At 42.6% G+C, this 23,990-nt stretch overlaps 1 protein-coding gene across 1 annotated transcript; it reads right to left on the bottom strand.

Moving 5' to 3' along the window:
- Positions 1-14,580: 14,580 nt before the first annotated feature.
- Positions 14,581-22,314, bottom strand: LOC122933411 (adiponectin-like). The gene is made up of 3 exons (XM_044288390.1): positions 22,198-22,314; positions 15,707-15,899; positions 14,581-15,226 (listed from the first exon to the last, which is right to left on the bottom strand). The coding sequence occupies exons 1-3, from the start codon at positions 22,213-22,215 to the stop codon at positions 14,712-14,714; spliced, it is 726 nt and encodes a 241-aa protein (XP_044144325.1). The 5' UTR covers positions 22,216-22,314; the 3' UTR covers positions 14,581-14,711.
- Between the last annotated feature and the right edge of the window lie 1,676 nt (positions 22,315-23,990).

The following is a 23,990-nucleotide window of genomic DNA, read 5'->3' as shown; positions in this document are numbered from 1 at the left end:
AATCCCTGCAGAGCATTAACCCCTTCAATGCCTGATCCCTGCAACCCCCACCCTGATAACTCATTACCCTGTGTTCCTTGGCCTGCAGGTATTAACCCTTGCAGTGCCACAATTGTGTGATTTACCCTCTTGTAGGGACAGTGAGTAGCCAGGCAGTAGTATTGTAAGTATAGCTAGTGTGTGGGGTGGAATTTGGGATTGTGCTGTGTAGTGTAGTTAGGTTTGTATTGTGTTTATTGTAGTACCGTTTCTATACTGCGGTGTGTACTTCTATATGTATATATATTCATATCCATTGATCTATGAATATATATAGATATAGCGTATTGTTAGACTTGTATAATTGTATTGTGTAATAAATATTCCTTATTGTTCATAATATAGTGTATGGTGTTTTTACTAGTCTCCGCCCTTGTATAGTGATAGTAAGGCGCACATAGTGTAGTTCAGTGTAGTGTATAGGTAACAGAGGTATCTACAGGGAGTGCAGAATTATTAGGCAAGTTGTATTTTTGAGGATTAATTTTATTATTGAACAACAACCATGTTCTCAATGAACCCAAAAAACTCATTAATATCAAAGCTGAATATTTTTGGAAGTAGTTTTTAGTTTGTTTTTAGTTTTAGCTATTTTAGGGGGATATCTGTGTGTGCAGGTGACTATTACTGTGCATAATTATTAGGCAACTTAACAAAAAACAAATATATACCCATTTCAATTATTTATTTTTACCAGTGAAACCAATATAACATCTCAACATTCACAAATATACATTTCTGACATTCAAAAACAAAACAAAAACAAATCAGTGACCAATATAGCCACCTTTCTTTGCAAGGACACTCAAAAGCCTGCCATCCATGGATTCTGTCAGTGTTTTGATCTGTTCACCATCAACATTGCGTGCAGCAGCAACCACAGCCTCCCAGACACTGTTCAGAGAGGTGTACTGTTTTCCCTCCTTGTAAATCTCACATTTGATGATGGACCACAGGTTCTCAATGGGGTTCAGATCAGGTGAACAAGGAGGCCATGTCATTAGATTTTCTTCTTTTATACCCTTTCTTGCCAGCCACGTTGTGGAGTACTTGGACGCGTGTGATGGAGCATTGTCCTGCATGAAAATCATGTTTTTCTTACCTTGCAGACTTCTTCCTGTACCACTGCTTAAAGAAAGTGTCTTCCAGAAACTGGCAGTAGGACTGGGAGTTGAGCTTGACTCCATCCTCAACCCAAAAAGGCCCCACAAGCTCATCTTTGATGATACCAGCCCAAACCAGTACTCCACCTCCACCTTGCTGGCGTCTGAGTCGGACTGGAGCTCTCTGCCCTTTACCAATCCAGCCATCTGGCCCATCAAGACTCACTCTCATTTCATCAGTCCATAAAACCTTTGAAAAATCAGTCTTGAGATATTTCTTGGCCCAGTCTTGACGTTTCAGCTTGTGTGTCTTGTTCAGTGGTGGTCGTCTTTCAGCCTTTCTTACCTTGGCCATGTCTCTGAGTATTGCACACCTTGTGCTTTTGGGCACTCCAGTGATGTTGCAGCTCTGAAATATGGCCAAACTGGTGGCAAGTGGCATCTTGGCAGCTGCATGCTTGACTTTTCTCAGTTCATGGGCAGTTATTTTGCGCCTTGGTTTTTCCACATGCTTCTTGCGACCCTGTTGACTATTTTGAATGAAACGCTTGATTGTTCGATGATCACGCTTCAGAAGCTTTGCAATTTTAAGAGTGCTGCATCCCTCTGCAAGATATCTCACTATTTTTGACTTTTCTGAGCCTGTCAAGTCCTTCTTTTGACCCATTTTGCCAAAGGAAAGGAAGTTGCCTAATAATTATGCACACCTGATATAGGGTGTTGATGTCATTAGACCACACCCCTTCTCATTACAGAGATGCACATCACCTAATATGCTTAATTGGTAGTAGGCTTTCGAGCCTATACAGCTTGGAGTAAGACAACATGCATAAAGAGGATGATGTGGTCAAAATACTCATTTGCCTAATAATTCTGCACGTAGTGTATATTTGTATATTATGATAAAGGCATAAATAGGCGGAGTCATCACTAGACGATTCACGCTTATTTATGAATATTAATTATCAATATTTGCATAAATATTGGTGATTAATATTCTCCTTTAACAAACGGCTAATAGGACGTATGTATATTTCCTATTAATACACCCTGTAAATAGCTGTAGTACAATGTAACTTTACCGCTGAATGGCAATTAGACATATTTTTGCCTTTTTTAATTCCTATTAATGCACCCCTCAAAAAAAAATATTTCTAAATTCACCGCAGAGCGGCTACTAGGACGGAGGTATATTTTTTTTATTAATACACCCCGTAAATAACAGTAGTACAATGTAACTTCACCGCTGAACGGAAATTAAGACGTATTCTTTTTACTATTAATAAACCCCCCCCAAAATAAAAGTTAAATAATCAAAATTCACCGCAGGACGGCTAATAGGACGTACGTATCTTTCCTAATACACCCCATAAATGGCTGTTGTACAATGTAACTTCACAGCTGAATGGCAATTATGACATCTACTTTTTTTTTCCTATTAATACACCCCTCAAAAAAAATTTAACAATGCAGAATCAACGCAGAAAGGCTAATAGGATGGTACAAATCATTCCTATTAATACACCCCGTAGCCCTCTGGCAGGAGAAAGTGGATCAGCTATATTTATTAGAAGAAATTGCGAGTTGGGCAGCCAGAAACTACTCCAGGTTTATAAAACTATGGGCCCCATGGAAAGCCTTTCGCCGGGGACATTATAGCTGTATGTCCTCCCCTGACCCATTTGGTGACAAAGGTTCACTCTCTTCCAGCTAGGATTCTGAGGCCCTGATGTTATTCCCCCCACCTTCTTGCTCACTTAGCTGCCTATACATGCAATAGCATACCTGCTTTTCTTCCTTCTCTAATACTCACTCCAGTCGGAGCTGCACCCAGGATGTGGTTTTAGTTTTAGTTTTGATTCTTGTTTTCTGTTTGATACTAGTTTTGTAGATTCTCCAACATATTTACAAGAGGGACTAGTGTATCTCTGTACATTTGTTCCTTTCTGGACAGATCTGCATATGGAACATCTATTTCTTACTGCTTTAATCTGAGACCTTCTTTTAGGCTCCCGGCCTCTTATAGAGCAGATCTATCTGTTCACCAACCTCCCCTATTTCCCTTAACCTCATTTCCCACTCTCCCCCATCCTTACCCACCCATATCTTCCCTGCTTCACTCTCTCCACTCAGCATTGGGATGTTGTTAAAGAAGACTTCATATATATAATTCTGTTATTATTGTACCTATTGTACGTATTTTCTGAAACCTTCAATAAAAAGAGATTTGTTAAAAAAAAAACACAAAAAAAACAAACACCCCATAAATGACTGTACAATTTTACTTCACAGCTGAATGGCAATTATGACATATATTTTTACCTTTTTTTTTTCCTATTAATTCACCATCCCCCCCCAAAAAAAACAAAAAAAAAAAACAATATAAAATCCACGCAGAATGGCTAATAGGATGTAATGTACGCATATTTCCTATTAATACACCCCGTAAATGGCTGTATCACACAGAGCATGTACCCCAATCACAAGCAAGGATTGCTGGAATCATATAGTGCAAACAACCTAAAAGCAGCAGTATAACTGCAATTTGGATCCCCAATTAGTGCAGCAAGTTGTAATAGAATCACTCCTATTACCCAGGCTGTACACTCTCCTATTGCACCCTGTTCTCCTTTTATAGTGTAGATCAGGGATCATATGTCACTGAAATAGCAAATTACCCCTTAAAAAATAACCTTTAATTGTATTCTTTAAAATCCCACATGAAATAAACAAACAATAAATCCAGATACTATATAGAGACTTAGGACTAATCCAACAAAAGTAGGTATTAATACTTTTACCACATTAGTGGTTACTCACGATACAGTTGACCTCCATGAGTAGGGCCCAAAACGATCTTTTATTCTCTCCTGATGGTAAACAGATGTAGATAGCAGCTGTGCTGTTGCTTTATGCTTTCTTATTCATCCAGGAGAGAAGAAGTAGAAATAACAGTTTGGCTTTTAGGCAGTAGGGGAGCTGTCCCTTATGATCTACGTTTTCCCTGCCTAAAAGCAGAGTAATCGCTCCGAAAGGTATGGCTCCACTTTTCGGTGGCTGTACCCTGTTATACTGGTCCCTTCCTGATATTACCCCAAATACAAGAACACTGCCTCAATGCACAGGTGTTGCGTTTCGATGCCAGACAGTCCTGTGTAGGGAATCCAGATCCAAGTCACAGCGGAGGTAGATGTTTCAAAAAATGATAGTCCCAAGCTTAAAAAAATGTAAATTATGGTCCCGACGCATTTCCCCCATCCAGATGATAAGGGTTCATCAGGGGACTCTTTTCAGTGAGAACAAAGAGAAAATGGAGCTCAAAACGCCAGAAATAGAAATAATTATAAATATTTATTTATGTCGTAAAAAGAACACATCAAGGTTACATATAACAGAATGCAATGATACAGGGACAAGAAGAAAACAGGGAAAAAAATGGCTAACAGCGCCACCCTGGATGGGAGACTGGCGGCATAGTGCTAGAGGGTGCCAAAAGATGAATGGCTTGCAGCACGATATAGCAGCAAGTGTCAGGTTTAAATATTCCCCCTTACCTCAATGCGTCTATCAGGTTATCGTCTTCTATAGGCCATTGCGCATGCGCTGGTGTCTTATGTTCAGGACACCGTGTCGTGTGACGTAACGGCGCCTACCGCGCATTGCGCAGGTGCTGATTACCTCACAGTCATTTGAGTGCGCTGGAGATTAGATACTCCTGGCAAAAGGATTCAGCTTGCCCAGTGCGCCTGCGCATACAAACAGCGCTCCGGTCAATGCGCCCTGAGAAAGCCAAAGGAATTCTCCTATATGTCAGTGGATGTTAGATTAAATATATGACAACATTACAATGCGTTCCCCTATATTTAAATGACGCCTTTGTGTATGTATATTGACCAATGAGTGGTCAGATTACAATAACACCTGAATTACAGGAGGAGGAGGACTCCTTTTTGACATGTTGTATACATAACATATAGCTTGATTTTATTTTTGCAATGATTAGAGAGGTAAGTATGGTAAATTCAGTATTTATACTGGGCTGAATCAGAGACTTAAAATAAATCCAGCCCACTGAACCCATTGCTGGCAGTCAAAACGTGGGTCTAAAAAATTGGGAACAGTGAAGAGGCTCAATGTCTATAGACTAGAGAGTCAAATACCTGATGTGCCCCAACTTGATGATGTTTAAGTGTAAGACCTATCGCGGTCAGATACACAGCTTATCTAAGAGTAGACCTTATCTATAAGCTTGACCAATTTTTTTTAAAACAGAAGCGTTCCTTCATATATTAAATGTATTAATCACAGAAAGCTAGTGAAAGACAATATCTCATTCAGCCCCAGTGGATGTACTGTTTATAACCTGAACATCCATTCTGTTTCTTTCTAAAGTACTATTGTTTCAATGTCAAACAGAATGTCTAACAGAAGGGCGTACCGTTTCAACAACACAAAATTTCAGAGAGCTGGGGTTTCCTGCATGTTTCTCTTGGACGTGTCGGGCAATTGGGGTGTCCCTTTTATTCCCTATATCACCTAGATGTTCTCCTATATGTCTCCTTAGTTCATAGAAGAGATAAATATAAATGATATTGGGCATTTTACCTCAGAAATCAATGAACAACATATGGCATTTCTTGATCTTGATATCCACCTTGAACATGGCCAAATATGTACCCAAACATACAGAAAACCTACTGTGACAAATAGTCTCCTTAGATGGGATAGTCATCACCCATAAGTCTTAGATGGGAAATACCTAAAGGGCAATACTTACAAATACGTAGAAATTCCACCGTCAGGCTAGAGAATTACAGGGCAGATTTATACGAAGAGGTTATCCTCCAAAAGTACTCCACAATGCTTTCAAAAATGCCCTAAAAGGAGATATGGCTACCCTCCTAGATCCACAACTCGATACACAGAAGGATGTTGTGTCTACATATGGGGGAACAAACGAAAAATCAATATACCCGTATCATAGGCACATTTGATGACCGTCATAGAAAAATACAGGGTGTCTTATCTAAATATTGGGACCTTCTAAAAATGGATCCAGATATTAGAGACACAATACCAGACCATCCGGCCATCACCTTCAGAAGAGGTAGATCCCTCAGAGACTGACTTGTGCCATAAAGAAACAAGGTACTTGGTTACCAAGAAAAACGAGTGGCATGTATTTGCGTGACCATATATACATGCCACAAAAAGTTTTATGAGTGTGTCTACACAAAAAATGTATGACATCCGAGATTATGCCAATTGCAAAAGCATGGGATTAGTTTATCTATGTACATGTACAGTCATGTGAAAAAATTAGGACACCCTTTGAAAGCATGTGGTTTTTTGTAACATTTTTAATAAAAGGTTATTTCATCTCCGTTTCAACAATACAGAGAGATTAAAGTAATCCAACTAAACAAAGAAAACTGAAGAAAAGTCTTTTCAAGATCTTCTGTAAATGTCATTCTACAAAAATGCCTATTCTAACTGAGGAAAAAGATAGGACACCCTCACATGTATTCCCTCTTAAATTGGCTCAGATCTCACACAGGTATATCACACCAGGTGCACATAATTAGTAGATCGTTACTCTGCATGTTGAATGAGGCTTGCCCTATTTAAACCTCAGACATTTAGTTTGGTGTGCTCCTGACTGTTGAAGTGAGAGTGAGCACCATGGTGAGAGCAAAAGAGCTGTCAGAGGACTTCAGAAAAAAGATTGTAGCAGCCTATGAGTCTGGGAAGGGATTTAAAAAGATCTCAAAAGATTTTGAAATCAGCCATTCCACTGTCCGGAAGATAGTCTACAAGTGGAGGGCTTTCAAAACAACTGCCAACATGCCCAGGACTGGTCGCCCCAGCAAGTTCACCCCAAGAGCAGACCGCAAGATGCTAAAAGAGGTCTCCAAAAACCCTAAAGTGTCATCTCGAGAACTACAGCAGGCTCTGGCTACTGTTGATGTAGAAGTACATGCCTCTACAATCAGAAAGAGACTGTACAAGTTTAACTTGCATGGGAGGTGTGCAAGGAGGAAACCTTTGCTTTCCAAGAGAAACATCGAGGCCAGACTGACATTTGCCAGAGATAAAGTTGACAAAGACCAGGACTTCTGGAATAATGTTCTTTGGACAGATGAGTCCAAAATTGAATTATTTGGACACAACAGCAGAGGACATGTTTGGCGTAAACCAAACACAGCATTCCAAGAAAAGAACCTCATACCAACTGTGAAGCATGGAGGTGGAAGTGTCATGGTTTGGGGCTGCTTTTCTGCAGCAGGACCTGGTCAGCTCACCATCATAGAATCCACGATGAATTCTACTGTGTATCAGAAGGTGCTTGAAGAACATGTGAGACCATCAGTTAGAAAATTAAAGCTGAAGCGGAACTGGACCATGCAACATGACAATGACCCAAAACATACTAGTAAATCAACCAAAGATTGGCTGAAAAAGAAGAAATGGAGAGTCCTGGAATGGCCAAGTCAAAGTCCAGATTTGAATCCCATTGAGATGCTGTGGGGTGACTTGAAAAGGGCTGTACGTGCAAGAAACCCCTCAAACATCTCACAGCTGAAAAAGTTCTGCATTGAGGAGTGGGGTAAAATTTCCTCAGACCGATGTCGAAGACTGGTAGATGGCTACAAGAACCGTCTCACTGCAGTTATTTCAGCCAAAGGAGGTAACACTCGCTATTAGGGGCAAGGGTGTCCTATCTTTTTCCTCAGTTAGAATAGGCATTTTTGTAGAATGACATTTACAGAAGATCTTGAAAAGACTTTTCTTCAGTTTTCTTTGTTTAGTCGGATTACTTTAATCTCTCTGTATTGTTGAAACGGAGATGAAATAACCTTTTATTAAAAATGTTACAAAAAACCACATGCTTTCAAAGGGTGTCCTAATTTTTTCACATGACTGTATATGTACAATGCAATATGTGGCTAAAACCATAAGAGAGCTAAGGAGACATATAGGGGAACATCTAGGTGATATAAGACATAAAAGGGACACCCCAATTGCCCGACACGTCCAAGAGAAACTTGCAGGAAACCCCAGCTCTCTGAAATTTTGCGTTGTTGAAACAGTACGCCCTTCTGTTAGGGGTGGTGACATTGAAACAATAGCACTTCAGAAAGAAACAGAATGGATGTTCAGGTTAAAAATGAATGAGATATTGTCTTTCACTAACTTTCTGTGAATAATACATTTATATGAAGGGACGCTTTTGTTTACAAAAAATTGGTCAAGCTTATAGATAAGGTCTACTCTTAGATAAGCTGAGAGTAGCTGAGTGTATCTGACCGCGATACACTTAAACATCATCAAGTTGGGGCACATCAGGTATTTGACTCTCTAGTCTATAGACATTGAGCCTCTTCACTGTTCCCAATTTTTTAGACCTACGTTTTGACTGCCAGCAATGGATTCAGTGGGCTGGATTTATTTTAAAGGGGTTCTGCACTTTCATTTAACTGATGATCTATCCTCTGGATAGATCATCAGCTTCTGATCGGCGGGGGTCCGACACCCGGGACCCCCGCCGATCAGCTGTTTGAGAAGGCAGCGGCGCTCCAGCAGTGCCGCGGCCTTCTCACAGTTTACCGCCGGGCCGCCCGCCCACTGACGTCACGACTTGTATCACCTAGAGTGGGCGCGGCTAAGCTCTGTTCACTTGAATGTTAAATGAAAGTGCAGAACCCCTTTAAGTCTCTAATTCAGCCCAGTATAAATACTGAATTTTCTAATCATTGCAAAAATAAAATCAAGCTATATGTTATGTATACAACATGTCAAAAAGGAGTCATCCTCCTCCTGTAATTCAGGTGTTTTTGTAATCTGACCACTCATTGGTCACTATACATACACAAAGGCGTCATTTAAAATATAGGGGAACGCATTGTAATGTTGTCATATATTTAATCTAACATCCACTGACATATAGGAGAATTCCTTTGGCTTTCTCAGGGCGCATTGACCAGAGCACTGTTTGTATGCGCAGGCGCACTGGGCAAGCTGAATCCTTTTGCCAGGAGTATCTAATCTCCAGCGCATCAAATGACTGTGAGGTAATCGGCGCCTGCGCAATGCGCGCTAGGCGCCGTTACGTCACACGCCACGGTGTCCTGAACATAAGACACCGGCGCATGCGCAATGGCCTATAGAAGGCGCTAACCTGATAGGCGCATTGAGGTAAGGGGGAATATTTAAACCCAACACTTGCTGCTATATCGTGCTACAAGCCATTCATCTTTTGGCACCCTTATCACTATGCCGCCAGTGTGCCACTGAAAAGAGTCCCCTGATGAACCCTTATCATCTGGATGGGGGAAACACTTCGGGACCATAATTTAATAATTTTTAATTTAACTTGGGACTATCATTTTTTGCAACATCTACCTCCGGTGTGACTTGGATCTGGATTCCCTACACAGGACTGTCTGGCATCGAAACGCAACACCTGCGCATTGAGGCAGTGTTCTTGTATTTGGGGTAATATCAAGAAGGGACCAGTATAACAGGGTACAGCCACCGAAAAGTGGGGCCGTCCCTTTCGGAGCGATTACTCTGCTTTTAGGCAGGGAAAGCTTAGATCATTAGGGACAGCTCCCCTACTGCCTAAAAGCCGAACTGTTATTTCTACTTCTTCTCTCCTGGATGAATAAGAAAGCATAAAGCAACAGCACAGCTGCTATCTACATCTGTTTACCATCAGGAGAGAATAAAAGATCGTTTTGGGCCCTACACATGGAGGTCAACTGTATCGTGAGTAACCACTAATGTGGTAAAAGTATTAATACCTACGGTACTTTTGTTGGATTAGTCCTAAGTCTCTATATAGTATCTGGATTTATTGTTTGTTTATTTCATGTGGGATTTTAAAGAATACAATTAAAGGTTATTTTTTAAGGGGTAATTTGCTATTTCAGTGACATATGATCCCTGATCTACACTATAAAAGGAGAACAGGGTGCAATAGGAGAGTGTACAGCCTGGGTAATAGGAGTGATTCTATTACAACTTGCTGCACTAATTGGGGATCCAAATTGCAGTTATACTGCTGCTTTTAGGTTGTTTGCACTATATGATACATCAGTAATTCCAGCAATCCTTGCTTGTGATTGGGGTACAATTAAAGGTTATTTTTTAAGGGGTAATTTGCTATTTAAGTGACATACATATACAATCCCCTCCTGGATATCTTAAAGTCTCAGTGATATTGTAGATCAGGGATCAGCAACCTCCGGCACCTCAGATGTTCCGAAACTACAACTCCCAGAATGCTCTATTCACTTCTTTGGGAGTTGTGAGAACAGCCAGGCATGTTTGCATGCTGGGAGTTGTAGTTTCACAGCAGCTGGAGTGCCGAAGCTTGCTGATCCCTGGTGTAGACGATGCCTCCCTATCCTTTCCCTGCACCTTGAATAATCTTTCCCTGAATATGTAAATTGTTTTTTCAGCAAAATTAAGTCTTTACTACCATTTTCCCTAGTGCCTCCCTGAACTAAGTACACTAAAAAATTGTTTATAGATAATGTTCTTGGCAAGACTCCTAATAGCACATTCTTGGTTTGCGCGAGATGCTCCCAGCATTAATACATGGCTAAATTTGGTGGATACTAATAAGAGATATGAATATATCTTACATAAGCAAAGAAATATTGAGATAAAATGGCTTAGAATTTGGGGAGATTGGAGTCCCTAGACTTCCTCCTTCCTCCATCCTTTTCCACCTCTCCTTGGTATTACGGAGGGGTGGTGGTGAAGGGTAAGATGCATCAAAGGTGGGTAGGGGGAGAGATTTTTTATTTTTTTGGGGTGGAAAAAAAAAAAGATGTTAATATTGATATGTTTTTATAAAATTGATTGTTAATATTTGAGCTTTAATAAAGAAAGTAAAAAAAAAAAGTACACTGGAAAATGGCTGAATCCAGGATGGCTGAGGCTATTTATAGGGCTGCAACATCATAGGGTTGGCTGGCTGCTAATTGGCTGAATGCATGGCATTGTGGGTCATCCCTCGTTCCCAGAGTTCTTTGCTCCATGTCCTAATACGTGCATCAGCCATTTAAGGGAAAAAAATTTATTTGTTACCATGAAGCGCAAGGAAATTCGGCTTCAGTGCAAATCAAATTTTTCCTGAAATTCGGATCGAATTCCACTTCGTCAACTTTGATTCGCTCATTTCTAAGCTTCGGCATGGCAATGTTGGACTTGACTCATGTGATAGGAAGGAGGAGGAGTGGGAGCAACACTGTGCCCTGCTGCTGTTTGGGGGGACGGGATCGTGTACATGGAGGTGGAGGTGGAGGAAGCGAATAAGTACCTGATGTGGGAGCCAGGCTGACACTGGCTGACACAATGGTGAGGGGATCAAAAGGACCTGGCATTGTTGCTGGGGTGCTGCCTCGCCAATGCAGCAAAACCCCGGTGGGCCATGAAACACAGGTACTGTCTCTGCCCTTAACAGCTGCTCCAGGTGCCCAACATGGCGTGCACCTTGCTGCAGAGCGAGAGTTGCAAGGAGCGGTCTGGTTTTTCACCATATGAGAGTACAAGGCAATACCAAATTGGACGGCAGCAACTGTACCGTTGGCAACTTAGCCAGGTGGGGGTTCAACTTGCAGACAAGCTATATACAGTTTGACACACATTCCATTATGGATGTCTCACGATGGAGCAGAAGAAGAGAACAAGAAACATGATGATGATGACAAGGACATTGCATTGCTTAACCCCTTAAGGACATAGGACGTACCGGTACACCCTATTTCCCGAGTCCTTAAGGACCAAGGACGTACGTCCTAACTTTAAAATCGGCATTCCGGCGCCCCAGGGGGTTAATTTGAACAGGATGCCGGCTGAAATCATTCCAGCCGGCATCTGTTAAAACGCCAGGGGGGGTCATGTGACCCCCCCGTGTCGGCGATCGCAGCAACCGCAGGTTCAATTCAGACCTGCGGCTTTGCTGCGCTTTTTGCAGTTTCTGCCCCTCAGAAACTTCAGAGTGCCTAAAAATCCAATATTGTACAAACCCCCCCCTGCACCCCTCACGATAATTGATGGGCGTGCGGGTGGTGGCAGGGGGGGGTGGTCGCAGGCGGTGGGTGCGTTGCGGAGCGCGGGCGGTGCGGCAGGCGGGATCGCCGCCCGCCTCCCATTGCATAATCGTTGGTGTACAGTGGGTATACCAGGGTGCCAGCACATTGCTGGCACCCTGGTATAAACGGCTGACATCGTTGATGCGATGTCAGCCGTTTAACCCTTTCCATACAGCGGTCCGTACGGACCGCTGTATGGAAAGAGTTAACAGTAAGAGGGAGCTCCCTCCCTCTCCGATCGGGGGGCTGCTGTGCCTTTGCAGCCCCCTGATGGGAGAGGGAGAGAGCCCCCAGACAGCCCCCCGAAGCCCCGTCCTCACCCTTCCCCGTCTGCGAAGTTGTGGCAGACGGGGAAGGTTCCCATGGCAACAGGACGCCTGCTCAGGCGTCCTGCTGTCCATGGTGCTGAACAGATCTGTGCTGAAAGCATAGATCTGTTCAGTGTAAGTAAAATACAGTACAGAAACCTATATAGGTTCTGTACTGTATTTTACAGACATCAGACCCACTGGATCTTCAAGAACCAAGTGGGTCTGGGTCCAAAAATTAAAAAAATAAGTGAAAAAAGTTAAGATAAAAAAAAAAACATTTATCACTGAATAAAAATTAAAAAAATAAAATACACTACACATATTAGGTATCGCCGCGTCCGTAACGACTTGATCTATAAAACGGTCATGTTACTTTCCCCGCACAGTGAACGCCATAAAAATAAAAAAATAAAAACTATGAGAAAATTGAAATTTTGCCCACCTTATTTCCCAAAAAAGGTAATAAAAGTGATCAAAAAAGTTGCATGTACGCCAAAATAGTACCAATCAAACCGTCATCAACAGGGACTAACATTTCACATTTTCACTCAGAGAATAAAAACACTACCCACTGTATTGTAAGATACACACATATTGCTATTTTCCTATCCCCCCCACCCCGCCAAAAAAAAAAGAGCTGTCTGTAGATGCTCTGACAAAGATTTCAGACTAGAATTTCAGGTGTTTTCACTTCACTTTTAGTAAGTTCTTATTTTGGAACTATGGAAACTTTTTCCCGGTTTAACTTCAGATCTCTGGGTCCACTATCCATCTGATTGCCAATATGTGACAATACCTATTCAACCCTAGCATCATGTCTATGCTGGAAGCAGAAGTTGGAGTATCACCACAGTATCACCACAGTATCACCACAGCTGGAGCACTACAAGTTGGGTATAGAGTAAGGGCCTATTATATAGGCAGATTATCAGGACAATTATTAGGTTGAACATTTGTATTTTAGGCGATCCAACGGTTATTCAGCATATGAAGCACTTATTTGTCGGTGATCTATTGCTTATCTGGCACATAAAATCCTTTATTGTTGGCAGCACATCTCCTTGTGTTAGCAAGGAGACACTGCCGACAAGTAATAAATCAGCATGGGGATGAATGATCTCAGTAGCGATCATTTCTCCCCCACACAGAAGGGATGACTGACACATGTAAAAGCAGCTCATGCAAGCAGGCATTGTTCCCAACTATTGTCAATTTTTTTTTACAAATGTTATAGAGCGATAATGGCGAACCTTTTAGAGACCGAGTGCTCAAATGGCAACCCAAAACCCATTTATTTATCGTAAAATGCCAACACAGCAATTTAACCTGAATACTGGCCAAGTTAAACAGTGGGGGTGTGGCTTGACACAGGCCCCAGTAAAATGAATGCCCCCGTTGGTGCTCCCTAGTATAAAAAATACTTCACTAGTGGCCCCCAGTATTAATAAGGCCCCCAATAGTGGCTCCAATAATAATGCTCCATTAGTGCCCCCCCGGATTAATAAAGCCTCCATTAGTGGCCCCCAATATTTATAATGCCTCATTAGTGGCCCCCACTATTAATAAGGCCCCCATTAATGGCCCCCAGTAAAATGAATACTCTCATTAGATCCCCCCTAGTATTATTTTTCCTCCATTAGTGACTCCCAGTAAATTGAACCCGCAACAGAATAATCCATTCTCCTGCCTAAGAAGAGGAGCCGTTCCCTTCCCGACTTCCCCCACTCTTCTTGTGCAAAAAATAATAATATCTAAAACTCATCTCACCCTTTTGATTAAGCCACAGGTAACACTTGCTGTTCACTGGATGCACAGGTCAGTGCTGTGAAATGTCATCACGCTGGAGCGCAGGTCTTGTCCTGTGCATCCAGTGAGCAGCGAGTGTTCCCAGCTGCGTGATCAAATAGGTGAGGTAACCTTAACCCTTAAAGAATGCATGTCACAGCCCCGAATAATTTGGAAAAATCATAACTTATCATAAACCATCCACAAAAGATAGAATAGCCAAAAAACACACACAACTTTTTATGCAACAAAATTACTTTTATATTTAAATCTTTAGTTGAGCCCTTTTATGTTTGTGGTAGTTCAATTTGATGTGTTTGATGCCATTATTATATTGAATTTTTATTGTAAAGAAGTTTGATCTGGTTTCATGAAATCAGAAAGCCTGAGAATGTAGTGTCGTCATCACTATCAGCATAAAGACCATTGTTGCTTCCTACAACCTGCAGCCAAACCTCCTCATTCTGTTTCAGCTTTAGAATTGAGGCTCCAGAGGCTTGGTTAGTATTGGACCCATCGTACACATGATACATGTACTGCACAATATTACCATTATGTTGTAAGTTAATTTGTACATTTTTATAATAGACTGTAATTTGGTATGACAGGAAATAAAGACCGTCTACTGGAGCAATGAACTTTCCACTTTCTGTCTTATAAATACTTTGCTCATTGTAAAAAACTTTTTCAAATTTAATTGGGCCATCGGTAGACGGATAAGAAGATGACAGTCCAACGTGAAATGCATAGGTTTTCCTGGTCATTGATGGTGTTCCTGGTAAGCCTGGTTGACCTTGAAGACCTGGAGACCCAGCAGATCCTGGAGGACCTGTTTTACCATGAGGACCAGGTGGACCTTGTGGACCATTTTCTCCAGATTTACCTAAAGCATATCAATGGAAAAATATATTAAGCCATATTCTAGAATTTTCAGGTGTCTTTTGAATAGCTAATCATATTGTAGCAATACAGATCATTTTAATCAGATTAGTTTACCCAAACACTAGGATAGGTAATCTTTATGGGCGTCGGGATTAGCTATTCATAGTATGTTATTTTTCAAGATACCTGTATACCTAAGTATAGTCACTTTGCAATAACGTAGCTGTTATTAGAAAGGGTCTGTTTTTTTGTAGCTAAGATTAGAAAGGGTCTGTTTTTTTTTTTTACTACTCATTGTACCACTCATTGTCCTATAACAATAATGGCCTACCGTAAGTTCCACAACGCCTTCATTGAATCATTTTTATACTGCGTTCTGCCGGGAATATTTAATGCAAGTATTTCAAATGTTCTAATTTAGTCCACACAATAACACAACCCTGGGTTTTAATGCACGTTTTGTCTTCCTAGAACTGTATACCTGGGTCACCTTTTGGTCCTGGCTCCCCATCTTTACCATCTCTTCCTGGAAGTCCATGCTGACCATTCAGTCCTGGTGTTCCTGGGATACCTGGGACTCCTGTACTGCATTCATTGTGTTTTGTGCCGACTTCACAATTCCCTATAACGCAGTATATGACCAGGATTGCAACCAGCAATGTAATCCGTCTCATCTAAGAAAAGAGAATATTCCAACTGTTAACAGTGAGTAGGACATAGACACTGAACAGATGATATACAAAAATATTCAAAAATATACACTTTGTGCGTCATTTATTAAGACCGGAGCTGGTCTTAATCCCCATTTATACGTTGGTCTTAATCCGCATGTGCTGGCAGCAGATGAGACCAACTTATGTAGAGGCAGAGACCCCGACCTTCGGGACCACCCAGAACCTTTAGTATGGTGTCTCAAATCTCACATGCCTTCTCACCCTCCCACTGTGGTGAAGGTAGCTGACTTTTTCAATAACCATTTAGTTGCACAGAGCATCAGTATGCATGCTAGATAGCAGACTGGGAACCTAAAGTGGCACTGGAAAAAAATTCTAAAAGTGTATTTAACTGAATTTAACTGCTGTGGTCCCTGCTCCATATCTTAATCAGAGACAAATAGAGGCGTTCCCTTCCCGATCTCGCCCCCGTAATCCCGCAGACACCTAACTGGACAAAGGAAACATTCTGGCACCTCAAACAAGATCAAATTCCTACCCCCTTCGCAATCCGTTTTTGACTTCTGAATACGAACCTCCACCCTGTCTGCATAAAGATTGACATCCTCTGACCACAACCTCCCAGCCCTATTGACACTGCTACTCACCAATTCCCCGAAACGAAAAGCCCTCAAAAACGCTAGTGAAAAAGCCACCTTGAATAAACTAATCTCCCATGGTGACTGACAAACCTACCCCAACATTGAGTTAATATCTAATAATTTAAACAAAACCGGCTGTTGACGATGCTCAATCACTTAACCCCATCTCCAACCTCTTAAGACTTGCCTTACCAGAAACGCTTTCGTATAATCTGGGAGATTGCGCAAACGAAACCAAACGCTAAACCTGTGACATACCTATTTAACTGTGATATGGACCATCCGTCCTCTCTAACATGACCTAAAAATAATAATAATAATGCCATTTCCCTATCCTCATCACCCGCACCTATCTGCAAACACCACCGCTCCCAACTCTCCCAGGCCATACCATACATAGCCCATGTGCCAGGGCTCAATGACGCGCATAAAAGCCCCATTACTGTTCCTCCAAGATTTTCATAACCCCTCGGCATCCACTTCTGGCGCTAGTTGGCGCAAACGCTCCCACTGTGAACGAGAAAGGGCATCCGCAATACCATTAGAAACTTCCGGCACATGAACAGCCATTAAACAAGCATTAATGGACAAGCATCTTAGCACTAAATATTGTGACAGCTTAACCACAGGGGGAGATGATGCTGTCAAAATATTGATTGCCTATACAACCCCCAGATTGTCTCAGTGAAAGCAAACCTTCTTATTCGCGAACCGATCTTCCTACAACACTAATGCCATGACAATTGGAAAAAGCTCTAAAAGCGCAAAATTTCTCACCCAACCCCTAACTACCTACGACTCTGGCCAAAGTCCCGCACACCATTGACCATGGCAATATGCTCCAAACCACCCACCCCCCAGCTGCGTCTGAAAACAGTTCAAAATCCACATTAGTGACAACCTCCCGCATAACCAACATTCTAGCATTGTAAACCTCTAAAAAACCCGCCCAAACCTCTAAATCTCCCTGTAACTCTTTACCGAGATGAATAAAATGATGGGGTGCCGAAACCCCTGCTGTTGCAGAAGCCAGACGCTGACAAAAGATGGGCCCCATCGGCATAATCCTACAAGCGACATGAAGTTCACCCAACAGGGACTGTAAATCCCGCAACCTAATTTTCGACGATCTTTTTGCCTTGCTGACTTCGTGCTGCAACTTCACTAACTTGTCGTCCGGCAACCTAAAATCCCCAAAAAACACAACTCAGTTGTAGTCTCTTCTGTCTTTTCCACCAACAACAGCACCCCAAACCCTTCAAAAACCGACTGCACTGTATGCAAAAATAATGAACACACCAGCGAACCCACTGGGCCAAGACATAAAAAATCATCCAGGTAATGAATAACGGATGAACAACCAGACACGTCAACCACTACCCATTCAAGGAAGAAGCTAAATGTCTCAAAATAGGCGCAAGACATTGAGCACCCCAGTGGCAGACACCTGTCCACAAAATAACCCCCCTCCCAAAAACAACTTAAAGGGAACCTGTCATGTGGATATTTGATTATAATCTAACTAATTATATACAATCATTACCTACTAAAAAGTACCTTAGATGTATTCAATTACTGGTGTGACAGATGGTTTCCTGATAATCTACACACAAAGATGCCACATGCTAATGAGCTGATTTGAGTCCAGCGTGATGTCATTGAGTCCAGCGCTTATTTAATTCAGAGCTATAGCCACTCCCCTGCCCACCTGCTGTTGATTCATATGGAAAATAACTGTCAATCAGCAGCAGGTAGGCGGGAAGAGTCAGGAGCTCATGAATATTCATGATTCATTATTATCAGCTGGAGCTTTTCAATACAAGATGTTGGCATATTGACTGGGTCAATTAAAGAAAGTGACCCAGAATTTTGCTAAGAGAATCAGTCACTTATTTATGTTGCCCTTAGTTAGGACACCATAAAACTGGTGACAGGTTCCCTTTAACAAATGCAAACTCTCTGGATCAACCGCTAACAAGCGAAACGCCGCCTCTATATCCGTCTTTGCTAACAGCGTCACCGGGCCCAATGTCCTTACCCAAGCCACAGCCGCGTCAAATGATGTATAAACCACTGAACATAATTCAGGATCAATACCATCATTGACCGCCACCCCTTTTGGAAAGAAAAGGTGGTGAATGAGCCGAAATTTATTCAGCTCTTTCTTGGGAACCACCCCCAAAGGAGATATCCTTAAATTTGCCAATGTAGGCTTCAGGAAAGAACCCGCCAGACGCCCTAGTGCTACCTCCTTGGCCAATTTTTTGGAAACCACTTGAGGGTGCTCTAGCGCTGACCTCAAATTCTTATGCATGACGAAACCTGACGATGGGCCCAAGGAACGTAAAAACCCAACCTAAAACCCCTCTCTATCAACCTTGCCACTTCCTGTACCTATTTAGAAACTGCCCCATCCTTTCCACCTGTACCGGCGTCTGACCCTTTTCCAGCGTTATCTCCCCCTCTTTGTCATCCACCCTTAAAACACCTATTAGCTCCGTGGGACCTTCCACAATTGGTGCACTTGTGCTTAAATTTGCACTTCGCCCCAAACTTGCAGTTTCCTTTGTTAAATAGGAAACACAACCCTTTTGCCAATGCAGCCGCAAAACTAGCTTGTCCTGACCATCCAGCCTCCCCCCGAAAGGGCTGCCCCGGCCTAACCGGAGCTGTCAACCTCAGCCAGACAGCAATACCCTTGTGGTCCCAACGAACATTGGGCCGCTCCGCTTTTCTTTGTCTAAATTGCTCGTCGTAACAAAGCCCACCCGTCCCCCATAAACCCTGCAGAGGGAAGTGCCAAGTAGGCATATATATATATATATGTATATATTTAATATATATATATATATATATATATATATGTATATATATTGGCCCTGATTGGCCAAGTGGGATATGTATATATATATGCAGAGGGAAGTGTATTATATATTCCCTATCAACTCTTATACAGGCCCACATTTATTGTTAGGTTTTTAACAGCTGTTACAAGGCCATCTTGAGGGTAATTGATTTAAGGCTGCATAGAGAGTCGAGTCTGCCTAGTACCTGGGAAACAGCCAAACTGCTTCCCGGCAGGTAGTTAGCACAGAGATGCTAATGGGGATGGGCCACCTCAGGACAGGAAATTGCAGACTATCTGGCACCTTTTGTCATCTAGTCAGACCCCAAACAAGATAGCATGGGTTATCCACACCTCTGCCCCATGGTCAAACACCTTCTTCCCCTACTTACGATAGTAGGGGAAGAAGGGGACTAGGGGAGGGAGGGCTTTCATGACCACAAACGGAGACAGATGGGAGAGAAAGAGATGGACCGAGCAGCTCCATGAAGGAAGAACGGTTGAGCCATGCAGTCCCTGTATTAACCCCTGGAATGGCTAAGTAACCCTGTTCCTATACCACCAAAGATTATACCCCCTGCCCTGTATTACCCCTCTCATCATGTATCCCTGGCCTGCACCGTATTAACCCTTGCAGTGCCACTCCCTGTAGCCCACAGCTACAGCCCTGCCTATACCTCTGGCCTGTGTCGTATTAACCCTTGCAGTGCCAACCACAACTGTGTTAACCCCTTTTACCCTGTAGGGATAGTGTGTAGCTAGGTGGTTGGGTGGGAGCTGCTAAATAACGTGTGTATATGTAAGTGTGCTATTTAGATAGTTTGTGGGGTGGAATTGTAATTGTGTAGGATATGGTGTATTGTGTGTAGTGAAGTTTACCATGTGCGACTATAAGTACATATATTTATATTTCCATTGATATAAATATATATAATTATAGCAATAATAGACTGTAGACATATAATTGATTTAATAAATTCCTTTTATTATTCAAAGTACAGCTAGTAGTCGCCGCAGTAGTAGTATAACGCACGTTGTTCATGGAAAAAGTGTAAGTGCAACAGAGTTAGTTAGAATTTATAGTATAAATAGGCGGAGTCATCAATAGACGACTCACACCAATTTATGAATATTAATTATTGATATTAACACAAAATATTAATAATTAATATTTCCTTTAACAAACCCGGTACGCGTTCCCTATTGTGTCTAAATAGCAAAACAATGCCGAGCAACATTCCGGCGTCTTCTCCCGATAACGCTCGTCAAAATCACCTGTAACCAGTTTGAAAAAGTGCACAGAATCAATCAATACCAACGCCTTTCCTCTTCCTTCTTCTTCCCCTCATCTTTCTTCCCTTTATCCAAGTTAAATCTCTCCAGGGTAAGCAGGGAAAACATTTCCTCTTACTCCCCCTTCCGAATTCGCTCCCTAACCTCCTGTTTCAAGTGCGCCTCCAACAGACCCTTATAAAAAATACACATACACCTTACCTTTGGCCTTTCATCCTCCCCTCCCGCCTGGGTCTGCACTGACACTGGTGCCTCTGACCTGCTAGCCAGACCCCCAATAGACACCCCACACCCGGGACCCACACCCCATACAGGCAGTGGCGATGCCCTACCGGCCCCCAAACTCAACAACCATCTCACTAAACCCCCCAAAAGTTGCCCCAGACCCCTTTCCAGCTCCACAGGAAGTCCACCCCCCCGACTCCCCCCAGACAGCTAAGAAGAGATAGAAGCGGACCCCATGATATCTCACCAGGCTGCACGGGTGCTGTGTAACCCGCAGTCGCAAGTACTGTATCCCGTCGCTCCTGGCCACCATTTTCCACGCTCCTGGACGTTATTGCCACGCTGCCTCTGTAATTGTCACGTTTTGGTGTGGGTGGAAAACCCACACTGAATGTAGGAGGGAAAGGGGTTAGGGGAAAAGGCCTGGAATCTAGGGAAAGGAGCTGGTCACCTCCTAGAGAAACCTTAATCAAAGTCCTGACTGACTGAAAATATGAACTGACCTCAGAGGTAGGCGAGTTCATACACAGGAACCTAAAGTCCTAAATAACCCTGGTGCTAATGTCAGGAGAAGAGACAACCTGTTCCTCCAAACGGTAGGGCGAACAGGAGTCTCCCTCAGGCCTAAACACAAATGACAGGGAAAAGAGCAACACAAGAAAACCCAAACAATAAACAAAAGGGAAAGAAGACACTTAACTACAAATGGCTATTGAAGCACAGGAACTCTGCCGAGATCCAAACACCAGCAATCCACAACAAGACTGAAGCTATAGACCGCACAGCATGGTGGGAGACGTCACAATAAATAGGGAAGGATAAATGAGCACATAAGCAACACCTGAGTCAAGGGGTGTGGCCATTAGCAGAAACAAGACCCTGGGGGTTTCATCAGGGCATAAGCACGTCGTGGCCGTCTAGCCCCCTTCTCAGGGATGGCCACTGCAGATGCAGTAGCAGGCTTCCAAATTGCTCCCTCAACCAGCCGGGTCCCCGTACCTCCGCCTCCATCCTGATCTGCCTGAACAGTTCTTCGATGGACATTTTTAATCCGTCAATGTCCATTTTATTTAGCATTCTGTCTTAAGAATGCTATTATTTACCGTTATAACCATGTTAATAAAATGACGTTCGGATCCCCATTGACTTTACTGGGGTCCGGGTTCGGGTTCGAGTTCGGGTCAAGTTCGGGTCCCAAACCCGTCACCGGGTTCGCTCATCCCTAGTTATGTGAAAGGAGACTTAAACTGTAAAATTAGTCAATAAATTGAATTAAAAGTACATAAATACTTACTATTGGTAAATCATTCATCTTCAGCTCTCAATGCCCTGGAACTGAAATGTATTATGCTCTACGTTTGGCTTTTCTGGTTGTCTTGGTTCAGTCTTATTAGGCAGCTTTTGGGTTCCTATATATATATACAAACCCTGTTAAATACTGGATGTTTTAAGTTATTGTTTATCTAAAGTTAAAGAAAGCTGAACAATCAGAATTAACTGAATATTAAGTGCTAAAACTTTTTAACCTCTTGGTGCCACAGGAATTTTTTTTTTGGTTTCATTTTTTTTCCTGCCCTCCAAGAGACAAATTCTGCAGGTCAGTACAATATTCTCATGCTTTACTTTTTTTTTAAATGAAATTAGTTTATTAATTTTCCAATGCAAAATACAAAAATAAACCAATTTGACAATACAGTAATCCGGAATCATTAATACACAGTCTGCCAGGGCAGTCAATATAATAAGATACAATAAACAAAAATACTACAAAACTAGCAAGTTGTGTACTATATTGTGGGAGGTTCCCAAGCTCCCAATAAAATTTCAATCTATCCGGATCAATTGTCACCCAAGTTACATGAAACCCCCCTACCCCCTCACCACATTGGTGGTCCTCTCGGTGCACTCCGCTAGTGATGGTTGCTCTCATCTCTCCCTCACTCCCCCACCCGTCCCTCCCGCCAGGCAACGACTCCACTCATCCGCTATCGGCAATATATTTCTCAAACCTCTCGATCCGTGCCAGTAAGTTTTTCCACTCCATAATATTCGGTGCTCTCTTTGAGCCCCACTGTCTCGCAATAATCACTCTTGCTACCATAAGACCCCTTATCCAAACCCTTGTTTTCCTTTTTTTCTCTGGTTAATGATGGAATACTACCTAGAACGGCGACTTCCAGATTATATGGAAGGGATATTAAAGATTCTGTGCTTAGAACTCAAAAAACCTCCCTCCAAAAGAGTTGCAGACTTGGGCAGCTCCATATCATATGCAAATAATCTGAAGACTCTTCTCTACATTTCCAACAGGCTTCAATGGGGTTTGGGTTCGGGGGCAAGTTCGGGTCCCGAACCCGAACTATTTTTTCAAGTTCGGCCGAACCTGCCGAACCCGAACATCCAGGTGTCCGCTCAACTCTACTACTGACCACTGTGTGTCAGCCTGATATTTCATCGTGTACCGACTTCCGCATTGGGCACAGGCATATGTCTATGTTGTCTGCACGTATTGGTCTGCCTGTGTACACCATGCACCCTGTGTTCATTTCCACATGGGTTCCTGGCTATGTCTGTATGTCTCTTAGTTTGTCCTGTCTGTCAGTGAGCACCATGCTCCTTGTATTCAGTTCTGCATGGGTTCCTGAAGATGTGGCTTGTCTGTCTTCCTGGTAATTGGTCTTTGCCTGAACAGTGTCCTATGTTGCATATGTGTTTGGGTTCCTGTTTACTTGCTGTGTTCCTGGTTTTATTTGCCTGGACCACTGGTGTTATGCACCAGCGTCTGTTTCCTTGCAGGTTTCTGTCAAGTGTACTTGGATCATCCCAGGGGGTAGTGGTCCGGTCGCTTCCCTGTGGTGAAGACCAGATCCCTGTATAGAGATTAAAGGGTGAAAACCAGGGGAGAACTGGAATAACAACGTTATAGTTTGGCCCCAAGTCAAACCGGTCACTTGGCCTAGTGGTTCTACATTTGCCACTGTTTCCTACCTGTTTGTCCAGGATTATGCTGCTTGTTTTTGGTTACTTCCTGTTTAATGAAGTATGTGTTTCGGCTTTCTTTGTATGTTCTGCGTACACTGACAGAAC

This window comes from Bufo gargarizans, chromosome 3 (assembly GCF_014858855.1).
Source record: "Bufo gargarizans isolate SCDJY-AF-19 chromosome 3, ASM1485885v1, whole genome shotgun sequence".
In the NCBI taxonomy this organism is placed as follows: domain Eukaryota; kingdom Metazoa; phylum Chordata; class Amphibia; order Anura; family Bufonidae; genus Bufo; species Bufo gargarizans.
The sequence above is the reverse complement of the archived record's forward strand: the minus strand, read 5'-3'. Positions and strand labels throughout refer to the sequence as shown.